This window comes from Delphinus delphis, chromosome 20 (genome assembly GCF_949987515.2).
Source record: "Delphinus delphis chromosome 20, mDelDel1.2, whole genome shotgun sequence".
Classification (NCBI taxonomy): domain Eukaryota; kingdom Metazoa; phylum Chordata; class Mammalia; order Artiodactyla; family Delphinidae; genus Delphinus; species Delphinus delphis.
Window position 1 is genome coordinate 1,211,805 of NC_082702.1, and position 13,239 is coordinate 1,225,043.

The 13,239-nt window shown below is 44.6% G+C and overlaps 1 protein-coding gene across 2 annotated transcripts; it reads left to right on the forward strand.

Moving 5' to 3' along the window:
* Window positions 1-710: 710 nt before the first annotated feature.
* On the forward strand, window positions 711-12,952 carry LOC132417269 (zinc finger protein 211-like). 2 transcript variants are annotated; one of them, XM_060000947.1, is made up of 4 exons: window positions 711-953; window positions 1,579-1,617; window positions 2,227-2,356; window positions 10,914-12,952. In XM_060000947.1, the coding sequence occupies exons 2-4, from the start codon at window positions 1,585-1,587 to the stop codon at window positions 12,305-12,307; spliced, it is 1,557 nt and encodes a 518-aa protein (XP_059856930.1). In that variant the 5' UTR covers window positions 711-953; window positions 1,579-1,584; the 3' UTR covers window positions 12,308-12,952. The 2 variants fall into 2 exon arrangements, with proteins under 2 accessions (XP_059856930.1, XP_059856931.1); XM_060000948.1 differs by having other exon boundaries at window positions 2,230-2,356.
* The last annotated feature ends 287 nt before the right edge of the window (window positions 12,953-13,239 follow it).

The window sequence follows — 13,239 nt, forward strand, 5'->3', positions numbered from 1 at the left end:
CAAAAAGGAATGTGCATGTGTTAAACAGATTTATGTTTTTTAGATAAAATGATTTAATGTTTTATGGATAAGATGGTGTTTCTCACTGAGTTGGCATAATCATTAATCGTTGACTACCAGGAAGGAGAGGCCCGGATCCCACCACATCCGGCTTCGTCAGAGCCGTCCAATATGCCTCCTCTATCTTGTCTACTGTGGCCCAGGTGATTTTTTCCTTTTCTTTAAATTCCCAGACAAAACGTACTAAAGCTCACAAAAATGACTTTAATGCCTCAGTCTGCGTGCATTTACAGGACAATAGGATAATGTATAATCACTTGCATCTACCAGACAATGTTAACATCTACCAGACAATGTTCGCATGGAATCCGAATTTCTAAACACTTCAGAGATCAATAGCATTGAAGGATTTCTAAATGCACTTCGGGCTCCCCAGAAATTGGCCTTCGCCCCTTTGAAAGGAAGCGAAGCTTCTCTCCGACCTAGAAGAACAAGGCCTTCAGCTCTGAGCAGCCCCGTGGCATTGCTTGACCCTTTCCCTGGGAGATTCCAGCAAAGGCGCCGCTCCTGCGGGCCTGTGTGCCGGCGGGAACTCCATTACCCAGAAAGCTATGCGCTGAGCGGCAGTGAAGAACACCCAATGAACATCCAGACTTTCGGCATTTCCGGGAGGGCGCACTGGGCGAAGACGAGACTTCCTGTATTTTGTGGCGGTCATTTTGGCAGTCCTTGGGGTCAGAGCGCAGAGTCTGTATTGGGGAGACAGACAGAGGAGGCGCGGGAAGAGGCTTTGTCCCCAGTGACTAGAGGCGGTTCTATAGTCGGGCACATCGCCGCTTGCGGGGCCGGTCTGGAGACGTTGGTGCCCGGTCCGTTCGGGACGCTCGGCTGTCCCCTCTCTGCCCCGGCTTGTGGCTCAGGTGGCGGCGGCGGCGCCGAGGGACCCGCCTCAGGTAAACGCTCGTTCTGCGGGTCCTCACCGCCCTCGCCCCACCAGACACTAAAGCCCCGAGTGCGGGGCGCCTGCTCTCGTGCCCGCAGCCCAGGCCCCGGTGTCCAGGACGGTGAGGTGGCCGTGTGTGGGGCCCTGTTTCTGACAGACGGTGTGATGGCGCGTGGCAGAGGGTCACAGGTGGAGGCACCGGCAGGTGCAAAGGCTGGGAGGTCGGATTGAGCCGGGAGGATTGGGGAAAACTGGGGTCCGTGTTGCTTCTGCAGGGAACAAAGTGTGGGTAGAGTCGCACCTGCAGTGACAGGCTGAGGAGTTGTACCTTCCTTCTTAGGGCTCTTGGAGCCATGGAAATTTTTGCGTAAAAGGGACATGATCTAAGTTAAGTTTGAAAAAATACCCAGAGTCTGTTCAGTGGAAGCACAAATTGTAGGGCTGCTGAGGACATTGCGGCAGAGGGCGTTTGGGGTTTTTTCCCCAAGGACACAAAACTGCTGAGAGTCAATACAGAGGTTAGATGGTCGGTCCGAGATTACCTGGCTCTGGTGACTCCCAGGGGTGCAGGGAAGGCCTGAGCCCCTAGTAGGATGCCATGCTCACATCCCTCTAAGACCTGCCTCTTCCCACAGGTTTCCATGGCTGCGGAAGTGCTTTTGGAACCTAATCAGGTAAGTGGCGGTTTCGTCCTCCCTCACTGGTCCCAACCCCTATTTTCTCCAAATTTGTGGTGTCATGAGACTTGTCACGTGCCATTTTCCCAACCTTTGTGTGTGGGGACCTTAGAGAACATTAGCTCAGGGTCCTGAGTTGAGTCCAGGGGTTTGATGGAGGGGTTCCCATTTCAGGCCACCAATGGAAAGAGATGTAGAAGCTTATCACTAAAACGGGAAGTGCTTGGAGGTGAGGCTAAGCTGGTTTAGGGAATTGCAGGTCTCCTTCCTTTCTGGTGAGAACAAACTGGGTGTGGGGAGTAAGAGTCAGACTTGGAATGACTGCCTGTGAGGTTAGGCATCTGTTCTGCAGGCAGTGGGAGGTCTGGATCAGATGAGGGAGGTGTACGCATCTAGGTCTTAACAGGCCCCATGTGGTTGCAGAGTGGACAGCAGAGTGAACACAGTGCTGGGAGTATGAGAAGACAGCAGACACCAATGGCACCAGGATCTGGGATCTCCTCTGAGATCTTAGGAGGAGGATGGACATGGGGTAGATGTGTGAGGAGATAGATTGTGGGTCTTCAGGAGTGAGGTTGTTGATGATTTCATCTGTCTCTGTCCTAGCAGGGAAGTGTGACCTTTGAGGATGTGGCCCTGTATTTCTCCTGGGAGGAATGGGCTCTCCTTGATGAGGCTCAGAGATGCCTGTACCACGATGTGATGCTGGAGAATTTTGCACTTACATCTTCATTGGGTAAGCTCTTACACCTGCCCCTATGCCCTGGGCAAGGCTTGGCCTTCCTCTTTTCTCCGGGGTCAAGTATGTCTCCATCTAAACCATGGGTACTGCTTCCTTTCCCAGTTGCCTGGGTATGTGCTGTGGTTCAAAGGTTGAGCTGAGTGCATGTCTACTTCTCATCCTTATCACTCCAGCACCTCCTGCCCCGAAGCTTCACAGGGAAGGATTAGGTATCGCTGTTCTTTAGGTCAGCCTAATGGATCCCACCTGTCATGCCCTCTCTCTCGCTGGGTGACTGTCTAGTTCCATGGCACCCTAGTATTGCTCCCTTCCTGTACCTCACATTTATTTGTTCCTGACTGTGCCTGGAAGTGTAGTCACTTATATAGTCACTGCTTACACAAATTTTCTTGAGAGGTCTTTTGCTAAGATTCTTTTTTCTTTATTTTAGTTGTGGCAATTTTGCAAAACAAAATATTTACCACTTCTAAGTGGCATTTAGTAATTCTCATTGTACAACCATCACAATCATGCATCCACAGAAGTTTTTCATCTTGTAAACTTCAACTCTGTACCCATTAAACAGTAACTTCCCCCGTCCACTCACAACCACCATTCTACTTTCTCTGAGTTTGACTATTCTGAGTGTCACATATTGGCAGAATCATCAGCAGTTTTTTTTTTTTTGGTCTGGTTTTTTGACTTAGCATAATATCTTAAAGGTTCATCTGTGTTGTAGTATGTGTCAGAATTTCCTTTCTTTTTAAGGCTGAATAATATTCTATTTTATGAATGTAGCACATTTTGTTTACTATTAATCTATAGGGGGACACTTGAGTGCTTCTACATTTTGGCTCTTGTGTATAATGCTGTTATGAACATGGGTGTGCAGATATTTAGTGTCCCTGTTTCAATTTTTTGGGGTATATACGGAAAATTGGAATTGCTTCATCTTATGTTAAATCTGTCTTTAATAGAATTAAAATTACAGCTGCACAAAGGTTCCAATTTCTCCCATCCTTGCAAACACTTCTGTTTTTTTGGGTGATAACCATCCTAATTGGTATGAAGTGGTAGCATAGTTGGGTTTTTTTGTTTGTTTTGTTTTTGTTTTTTTTAAACAGGCATGTTCTTTTATTTATTTATTTATTTTTGGCTGCATTTTGTCTTTGTTACTGGGCGCGGGCTTTCTGTAGTCGTGGCGAGTGGGGGCTACTCTTCGTTGTGGTACGCGGGCTTCTCATTGTAGTGGCTTCTCTTGTTGCAGAGCATGGGCTCTAGGTGCACGGGCTTCAGTAGTTGTGGCATGTGGGCTCAGTAGTTGTGGCTCGCGGGCTCTAGAGCCCAAGCTCAAGAGTTGTGGTGCACAGGCTTAGTTGCTTCGCAGCCTGTGGGATCTTGCCGGATCAGGGATCACATCCGTGTCCCCTGCATTGACAGGCAAATTCTTAACCACTGCACCACCAGGGAAGTCCCAGTATCATAGTGTTTCAATTTGCATTTCCCTAACAGCTGGTGATGTTGAGCATCTTTTTGTGTGCTTATTACCCTTTTGTATATCTTTGTCGGAGTAATGTCTGTTGAAGTCTTTTCCCAATTTTTTTTTTTTTTTTTTTTTTGCGGTACGCGGGCCTCTCACTGTTGTGGCCTCTCCCGTTGCGGAGCACAGGCTCCGGACGCGCAGGCTCAGCGGCCATGGCTCACGGGCGCAGCCGCTCTGCGGCATGTGGGTTCTTCCCGGACCAGGGCACGAACCCGTGTCCCCTGCATCGGCAGGTGGACTCTCAACCACTGATCCACGAGGGAAGCCCTTTTCCCAACTTTTGAATCAAGTTGCTTGATGTTTTTGTTTTTGAATTTTAGGAATTCTCTATATATTCTGGATATTAATTTTTTTATCAGATATTTGACTTGTAAATATTATCTCCCATTATGTAAGTTGCCTTTTTACTATTTTCTTAGCATCGTTTGATGTACCAAAGTTTTTCATTTTGATGAAGTCCAGTTTGTTTTCCTTTTGTTCCTTGTGCCTTTGATGTCATTTCCAAGGAATCACTGCCAAATGCAATGTCATGAAGTTTTCCTCTGTTTTCTTTGAAGCATTTTATATTTGTAGCTCTTAAGTTTATATCTTTGATCCATTTTGAGTTAATTTATGTACTGGTGTCCATCTAATTTCATTCTTATGCATGTGGTATTCAGTTTTCCCAGCATCATGTGTTGAAAAGCCTGTCCTTCCCTGTCGAATGGTCTTGACCTCGTTTTTGAAAACCATTTAACCATATATGTGAGAGTTTATTTCTGAGCTCTTTATACTGTGCCATTGGTCTGTATGTCTGCCTTGATTCCAGTATCACACTGTTTTGATTACTGTAGCTTCACACTGATAACTTGAAATTTAGAATTGTGACTCCTCCAACTTTGTTCTTCTTTTTCAAGATTGTTTTGGTTGTTTGTTGTCATTTGAGATTGCATATGAATTTTAGGATGAATTTTTATATTACTGCAGAAAACATCATTAGAATTTTGATAGGGATTGCATTGAGTCTGTAGATGGCTTGGGGGTCATATCGACATCTTCACAATATTAAGTTTTCCAATTTATGAGCATAGAAGTCTTTCCACTTACTGTCTTTAATTTTTTTTTTAGCAGTGTTTTATATTTTTTAGTGTACAAGTCTTACTTCCTTAGTTAAGTTTATTTCTAAGTATTTTATTCTTTTGATAGATAGTTTTATAAGTGGAGTTTTTTCTTAGTTTCCTGTTCAGATTGTTCATTGTTAGTGTGTAGAAGTACAACTGTGGAAAACTGCCGCCATGTCCTGCTTGCCGTCTGCCGCACATGGTGGGTAGTTGATCCAGGACCTTGCTTCATACGTGTGGAGGGAAGCCCTTCCCCTGAAGTTAGTTATGACTTACAGCAATTGGGTAAACTACACCTGTGTGTAGAATTGAAACATTTTTCTTTTCTCCCTGCCTGGTGCCTCCAGAAATTGGGGACTCTTGGGTTCTGAACAGCCTTATCAGGGGAATGGAAAAGGCTGACTCCTGACATGTGCAGGAATCTCAATATTTTGGGAACTTCTAGAAGAGAAAAATCCACCAAGGCATAATCTGGTGGCATGCCTTTGGCATGGCTTTCCTGGCCTTGAGAGGCCTTTTGGGAATTCATTCTGACACTCCTTCTGAGGAATTCCACCACAACTAGTTTGGAGGAGCCTAAGTGGTCAATTGACCACACTTGTTTTACAAACAGATTAGTTTCGATTTGGCTGTTTGGTGGAGATGAGGGTAATTTCAAGGAGAAAAAAGGCTATGTTTTAGTGGATATTAAATTCTAGTTCTGTTAATTGAGGTTTGTATTTATGAAAGTTATTATGTTAGCCATACTTTTGCCCTGATGTTCTGGATGGAAAGAAACTTATCTAGTGAAATTGCCACAGAGTGTGTGACAGTGTGACTGTGTCACATTAAGTGTGACACTGCTTGCTTTAAGTCTGCTACTAAAAGCACATGTACAATGCTTGTGTGACAATTGGGTATAAGAAATATATGGTCTAGGGCTTCCCTGGTGGCACAGTGGTTAAGAATCCACCTGCCAGTGCAGCGGACATGGGTTCGAGCCCTGGACCAGGAAGATCCCACATGCCACGCAACAACTAAACACGTGCACCACAACAACTGAAGCCCACGTGCCTAGAGCCCGTGCTCTGTAACAAGAGAAGCCACCAAATGAGAAGCCCACGCACCACAATGAAGAGTAGCCCCTGCTCACTGCAACTAGAGAAAGCCCATGTGCAGCAACAAAGACCCAATGTAGCCAAAAATAAATAAATCAATTTATTTAAAAAAAAGAAAGAAAGAAGTATATGGCCTATAAAGTGTTTGCCCATTAACATTCCTCTGAGCCTGTTCATGAGATCTGATTGGTTTTTCCCCACCTTGTATAACTAGGCAAATATAAAGGAGGCCTAGCACTGAGGGACATGATCTGAACCTGGGGTAGGAGCCAGCACCCCAGCCTAGAGGGACGGATATTTTAGTCATCAATATTTTCTACTGAGAGATTTGCAATCAGAAGGGGAAATGATGGGGAAAATCTCCATGTGTTGAGGTATAGGGGAGTCATTCTGGCTTAACTTAAATTTTACTGATCAGAGCAGCCTATTTGTGATCTTTCAGACATGGGTTGTACATCTGCTTTGGCCATTGAGGAAGGGAATGTGTTTGAAAGTCAAAATGGAGTAACTTGTTCAGACATCCAAGGTGAAACTAAGGGGCCATCGTATACATGATTTTAGTCACGTTCTTGTGTTATTGAAAGTTGAGTTTTTGAACTGTTTTACAGACTAGGAGAAAAACCACAGGCAGGTGTGTTATCTCAGAATGTGGTTACTGGCTTGTGTTTTGCTTAATTGTCATAATCTCCCCTGTGTTGTGCCTGTTAGATGTCTTAAATTTCATCTCTAGCCTGAAGGAGGAAATCTATTCCACGACTGAGCAGCAACACTGGCCTCACTGTGGAGTCTAATTGCTGGGTCTCCAGCGAGATGTGATTGTCAACCTTCTCTGGACTTCCATGAAAAATTGACCTGGCTACTATGACTATTTGGGGACTACTGACAATGGGGGAGAAAGACTCTCACCATATTTTTGTCCTGCATGCCAGTACATCAGAAGGAGCCCTGTTGAACTAAGATCTTGCATGCTTCATGGCACAGCCAAAAATTAAAAAAAAGAAAAAAAAAGAAGGACCCCGTTGGTAAACGTTACTATACAGCTGACTGCCCATGAGCCTCCCTTGGCTATGCTGTGTGGAATGGAATAGGCTGGCTTCTGGACACATAAGTCCAACTAGTGGGATTAACTCTTTTTTGTTTGGAAGGATCTAATGGGTCCAACCTTAATGGCACTCAACCTAGCATGGGGAGACAGATCTGTAGTGCGACTGCTGACCATTGGCCAGGTCACCAGAATGTTTCTTTAAAATCCGGACCTCCCCATGGGGGTAGCTCTGGGTTTATGAAAACCCGGGGTGGCCTTACCTTCCTTATAACTGGACAGGGCACTCTTACTATTGACTCTCTTTCCATTGACCTTGTAAGATCTTGGCTCCAAAATTTGCCCACATCCTGGCAAATGACTCTTCTGAGCATAGTAGGTATCTTGATACTCTGAGGCTGCTGCTGTCTGTATTGTATTTGTGGTATCTGGTTGCAGTGCCCCCTACATACTTGACCCCAGGGATATCGCAGAAGAGGGTAGACCAAGATTGTAAGGGTCGTGCAGTGTGTGTAGGGGTAGAGTGTATGGTCAGGCCACTCAAGATGGCTGTTCTCTTGCTCTCTGTACATCCCCTGCCCGACCATTGCCTGCTTCATCTATACCCTATGCACATGACTGACCTTCCTACTCACTTGCCCCAGGCCCCAGCTAGTGATCATTCTTATCAAAGGGGTGGTGAGGGGTTTGCCTCTCTACTGGTTTCCCTGGTAACTAATGAGCCCACCTGATGCCAGTTCCCCTATAACTGGTAATCTTCTGTTCCCCCGGGAGCAAGGACTGTTGTCATGTCCTGCCCATTGTCTGCTGTACAGGGTGGGGTGTCACGTCAGGACCTTGCTTCAGATTTGTAAGCTCCCCCATCCATTAAACCATTGATGTCTCTGTTGCTGGGAGGAAAAAAAAAAAACACAACTGTTTAATTCTTTTTTTTTTTTTTTTTTGCCACACTGCCTGGCTTGGAGGATCTTAGTTCCGGACCAGGGAGTGAACCCAGACCTTGGCAGTGAAAGCTCTGAGTCCTAACTACTGGACCACTAGGGAATTCCCACAACTGTTTAATTTGTATGCTCTTCCTTTGCTGAATTCATTTATTCTAACAGTTTTGTGGTGGAATCTTTAAAATTTCATGAGCTATGGATGCCTTTTGTCTTTCCTGCCTAATGCTCTGTCTAGAATTTCCAGCACTATGTTGAATAGTAGTGGTGGAAGCTGGTGTCCTTTTCTTGTTTTTGATATTGTAGGAATACTTTTCAGTCTTTTACCGTTGAGTACAATATTTGTCATGGATTTTAAATCCTTTGCTTTTATTATGTTAAGCTAGTTTCCTTCTATTGATAGTTTGTTGAGTATTTTATTATGAAAGGGTATTAAATTTCGTCATGTGGTTTTTGTGCATTGATTGAGGTGGTATGATTTTTTTCCTCATTCTGTTAATGTGATATATTACACTGAATTTTGTATCTGTTTTAAAAATATTTATTTATTTATTTATTGGCTGCATCAGATCTTAGTTGCAGCACGCAGGATCTTCCTTGCAGCATATGTGATCTTTCATTGTGGTGCATGCTTCGTCGTGGCGTGCAGGCTCAGTAGTTGTGGCTTAAGGGCTTTAGTTGCCCCGCGACATGTAGGATCTTAGTTCCCTGACCAGGGATCGAACCCATGTCCCCTGCATTGGAAGGTGGATTCTTAACCACTGGAACACCAGGGAAACCCCTGAATTTTTTATGTTGAACCATCCTGGCAAGTTGTGTCTTGTAGAAAGCATATAGTTGGATTATGTTCTTTTATCCATTCTGCCAGTTTCTCTTTTGCTTAGAAATTTTATTCCATTGACATTTAGAATAATTACTAATGAGGGGGGAATTACTTCTGTCATTTTGCTATTTGTTTTCTACATGTCTTTTGGTCTCTTTTGTCCCTTGTTTCCTCATTACTGTTTTTTGTGTTCCACTTGTGTTTTGGTAGTAAAATGTTTACACTTTTTGTCGTTTCCTTTGTGTACTTTCTATAGCTATTTTTTTCTTTGTAGTTACCATGGAAATTACATTTACCATGCTAAAATTATAACACATTATTTGAATTTATACCCTTTTAGCTTCAACGATATTTTAACAAGGGTGAAAGGGGGTGGAGGGATAAACTGTTGGTTTGTATGTCCCATGATTTTTTTTTGTTGTTGAAAAATGGGTGTTTGTGTCTTACATTGTGGTAACTTGAGATTCAGTTCTCCCTCTTCCTAGGGTTTGCTGGGATCTGTTTGTTTGTCTTTCTGTTTGTTTGTTTAATGGCTATAGGGTGTCTCCAACCTGGAGATCAGTCTGAGGTATAAAGTTAAGGTCTACTCAGATTTTTTTCTTACCCAGATATGCATGGTGACTTTGTAAATTCCCCTGCATATATGATTGATTTTGAGTGCCTTAGTCCTTGAATTTCTGCCTATCAAAATGAGACTAAGAGAAAAATGATGTGAGGGGGGTGGACGGAATAGACGCCTGCCCTTTAAATCCCCTGTGAAATTGCTTCAGCTAGTGAGGGGAGGGCCTTTGCAACATTGGTAGTGTGGTTTCCAACAATGGCTGCCCAACTCTGTAGCACTACCATCATTAGAAGCAGCAAAAAGAGCACAGATTTCTGATATTTGGAGGACAGATGCCTTATTGCCCAACCTGGCTCCTAGAAGCTTCTCCAGGAACACATACATGGTGCCTGCCCCAGGGCTCAGAGTTAGGGGAGTTGGAGAATGAAAACCATTACCATGTTAAGAGCTGAAAGTGATCAAAATTAAAGCAGTTTAGCATTGCAGAGGGGTTACATCAGATTGATTCTACCAGTATAGTTGTCCAGAAGGGAAGACACATTGCTGGTTCTTACTTTTCTGCTCTCTTACCTCTGTCTGTCCTTAGGAACTTTTTTGTAGTATTTAAATAGCTTTCTGGTGGTCTATTGTGTGCTGAGTTGTCTGGGACAGTATTGGCTACTGACTTGTCCTGTCATTCCCTTAGGAATTGGGTACTCTTGGTCTCATGCAGATCCTCAGATGAGGCTACAGAAAATGTCCTCTGCTTCACAGGATGGACATGACTCCATTCTCAACAAGATGGGCTCAGAGCAGGCCTGACACAGATGAATGGCATTTGAGAGAGGACATCACTTCAGGGCTTTGTCAAAATCATACAAAGAACCTGTCCTGTTTAATTGTGTTTTGGTGCCATTGCTAGTGGCCACACCTCACTTCTACCTTCCCTTCTCCATTCTTAACACTTTGCTGACTTGTCATTTCTACTAGTCATTTTTATTCTGACTCCAGCTGAGAGCTACTCCCCACCTCTCTGGACTGCTTACCTCACTTATTCCTCACACTGTTCCCTCCTTAGTGCATTCCCACTTTGTAGTGTCCTAAAGTGTGCAAGTGTCTAATTATCCTTAAGCATTTTTTACCTTTGTTCCAGTCAGATTTTTCTGGGACTGGACTGGACTTCTGCACAGCATCCAGTTGTCAGCAGATACAATCCTGCTAAAAGCCATTAGCAGAAGAATGAGCTGTAGGACATGCCTTTCTCCCTGGGCCACACCCTTTACTCATGTCCTGTGCCTGGGGAGGCCCACACCATCCTGTGAACTTAGGGAACCAGTGGGGCAGAGCAACTGCTTCCTCAAGCTGACCCCAACTTTCTTTTCCTGAAAACAGTTTCATGGACTGATTCTTTGATGCATCAATTTACATTTGTGATTGTTTTGCCCCCTCTCAATATAGTTAACGTGTACTTCACCATCACTTTTTCAGGCTGTTGGCATGAAGTGGAAGATAAGGAAACATCTCCTGAACAGAGCATTTCTGTAGAAGGAGTGTCACAGATCAGAACTCTTAAAGCAATTTCATCTCCCCAGAAGGCCCAGCCCTTTGAGATGTGGGGCCCAATCTTGAGAGATATTTTGCACTTGCCTGAGCACCAGGGAATGCATCTTGGGCAGAAACCATACACGTATGGGAAACAATTTTATTTCACTGCCAACCTTCAGCAGTACCAGGGGCAGCACATTGGAAAGATACCCATCAGAAGTTCTGCAGACCAAGACTTGTATGTAAAGAGTTGCACAACCCACTTGTCAGGGAAATCCATTATCTGTATGGAGATTGCGAAGGACTTCTTAGCCAGCATGGGATTTTTCCATCAACAGGTCATTCACACTGAGGAGAAGCCAAACAACAGTAATGAGTGTGAGGCTGTCTTTCACAGTGGAAAAAAGCATCAGAACTGGGGAGAAGGCAAAAAAGCCCTCAACTGCACAGACACACTTGTTGAGGACCAAGGAGTCCTCACTAGAGAAGGGCTTTACGAGTGCAGCAAATGTGGAAAAGCCTGTACCCGAAGATGTAACCTCATTCAGCACCAGAAAGTCCACACTGGAGAAAGGCCTTACGAATGCCATGAATGTGGAAAATTCTTTACCTACCTTTCCAGCTTCATTATACATCAGAGAGTTCACACTGGAGAAAGGCCTTATGAGTGCAGTGAATGTGGGAAATCCTTTAGCCAGAGCTATAGCCTCAATAGCCATAGGAAAGTTCACACAGGAGAAAAACCTTATGAGTGCAGGGAATGTGGGAAGTCTTTTAGTCAAAGATCTAACCTCATTCAACATCAGAGAGTTCACACTGGAGAAAGGCCTTATGAGTGCAGTGAATGTGGGAAATCCTTTAGCCAAAACTTTAGCCTCATTTACCACCGGAGAGTTCACACTGGAGAACGGCCTCATCAGTGCGGTGAATGTGGGAAATCCTTTAGCCGAAGCTCCAGCCTCATTCACCACAGGAGACTTCATACTGGAGAAAGGCCTTATGAGTGCAGTAAATGTGGGAAATCCTTTAAGCAAAGCTCCAGCTTTAGTTCACATCGGAAAGTCCACACAGGAGAAAGGCCCTATGAGTGTGGGGACTGTGGAAAATCATTTAGCCATAGTTCCAACCTCAAGAACCACTGGAGAGTTCACACTGGAGAAAGGCCTATTGAGTGCAATGAATGTGGGAAATCGTTTAGCTGCAAATCTAACCTCGTTAAACACCTGAGAGTCCACACAGGAGAAAGGCCGTATGAGTGTGGGGACTGTGGAAAATCCTTTAGCCAAAGTTCCAGCCTCATCCAGCACCAGAGAGTTCACACTGGAAAAAGGTCCTGAGTGCAGTGAATGTTGGAAAAAATTTTCAGCTGCAAATATAACCTCATTCAACACGAGAGACTTCACACTAGTGAAGGGCCATAGATAGCTGGGATGTGCAGTTTCCTTCTAGTGTAATTACAGTGGAGGATAGAAGTTGTGAGGGAGCCATTCATCTGAATTAAAGCCCATACATCCAAAAATCTGCAGTGGGGAGTGTTATGTAGGAATCCTTAAGGAGCTGTGTTATACTTTATTTCCTGCCAGGCTCTTTCTAGCTTTATGTCACTGCCAGTATGACAGAATTCATTTCACCTGTGTTACCCAGCAGGTTCACACAATGTGCAAAAGTTATCTCCCAACATGTTCAGGGAAGTTGACTTCTGTCCCATTCCTGTTTGTGGGGTAAGTAATGAGTAGTCTTAGCTCTTGTGGGATCCTCATTCCCTTCCCATTTCCAAAGTAGGGCCTGGACCCGATCCAGTTTGGGCCCAGTGGACCCAGTCTGAGTTCTATTTGTGACTTGACAGGAAGGACTGCATTTTCAGGGACATGTTTGTTTATGGTGACATTTCTTTTGGATTTTCCCAGCCTCTGAGTCACAAAGCTGGGAATTGCAAGCTTCCTATTGCTCTGCATTTTGCAATAATAAAGGCATTAATGTTTAAGCCACCTTTGGTGTTGGAGTTCCATTCACTGTGTGAGGTGATCTGAAAACAACTGGGCTCTACCAGCATTAAGGACTGCACAGCTCTCATGGTGGGAGGGGGGTCCCATGCTTTGTGTGCCTCACATGTCAGTATGATTAAGAATATAGCTCTTGGGCTTCCCTGGTGGTGCAGTGGTTGACAGTCCGCCTGCCGATGCAGGTGACTCAGGTTCGTGCCCTTGTCCGGGAGGATCCCACATGCCACGGAGCAGCTAGGCCCGTGAGCCATGGCCGCTGAGCCTGC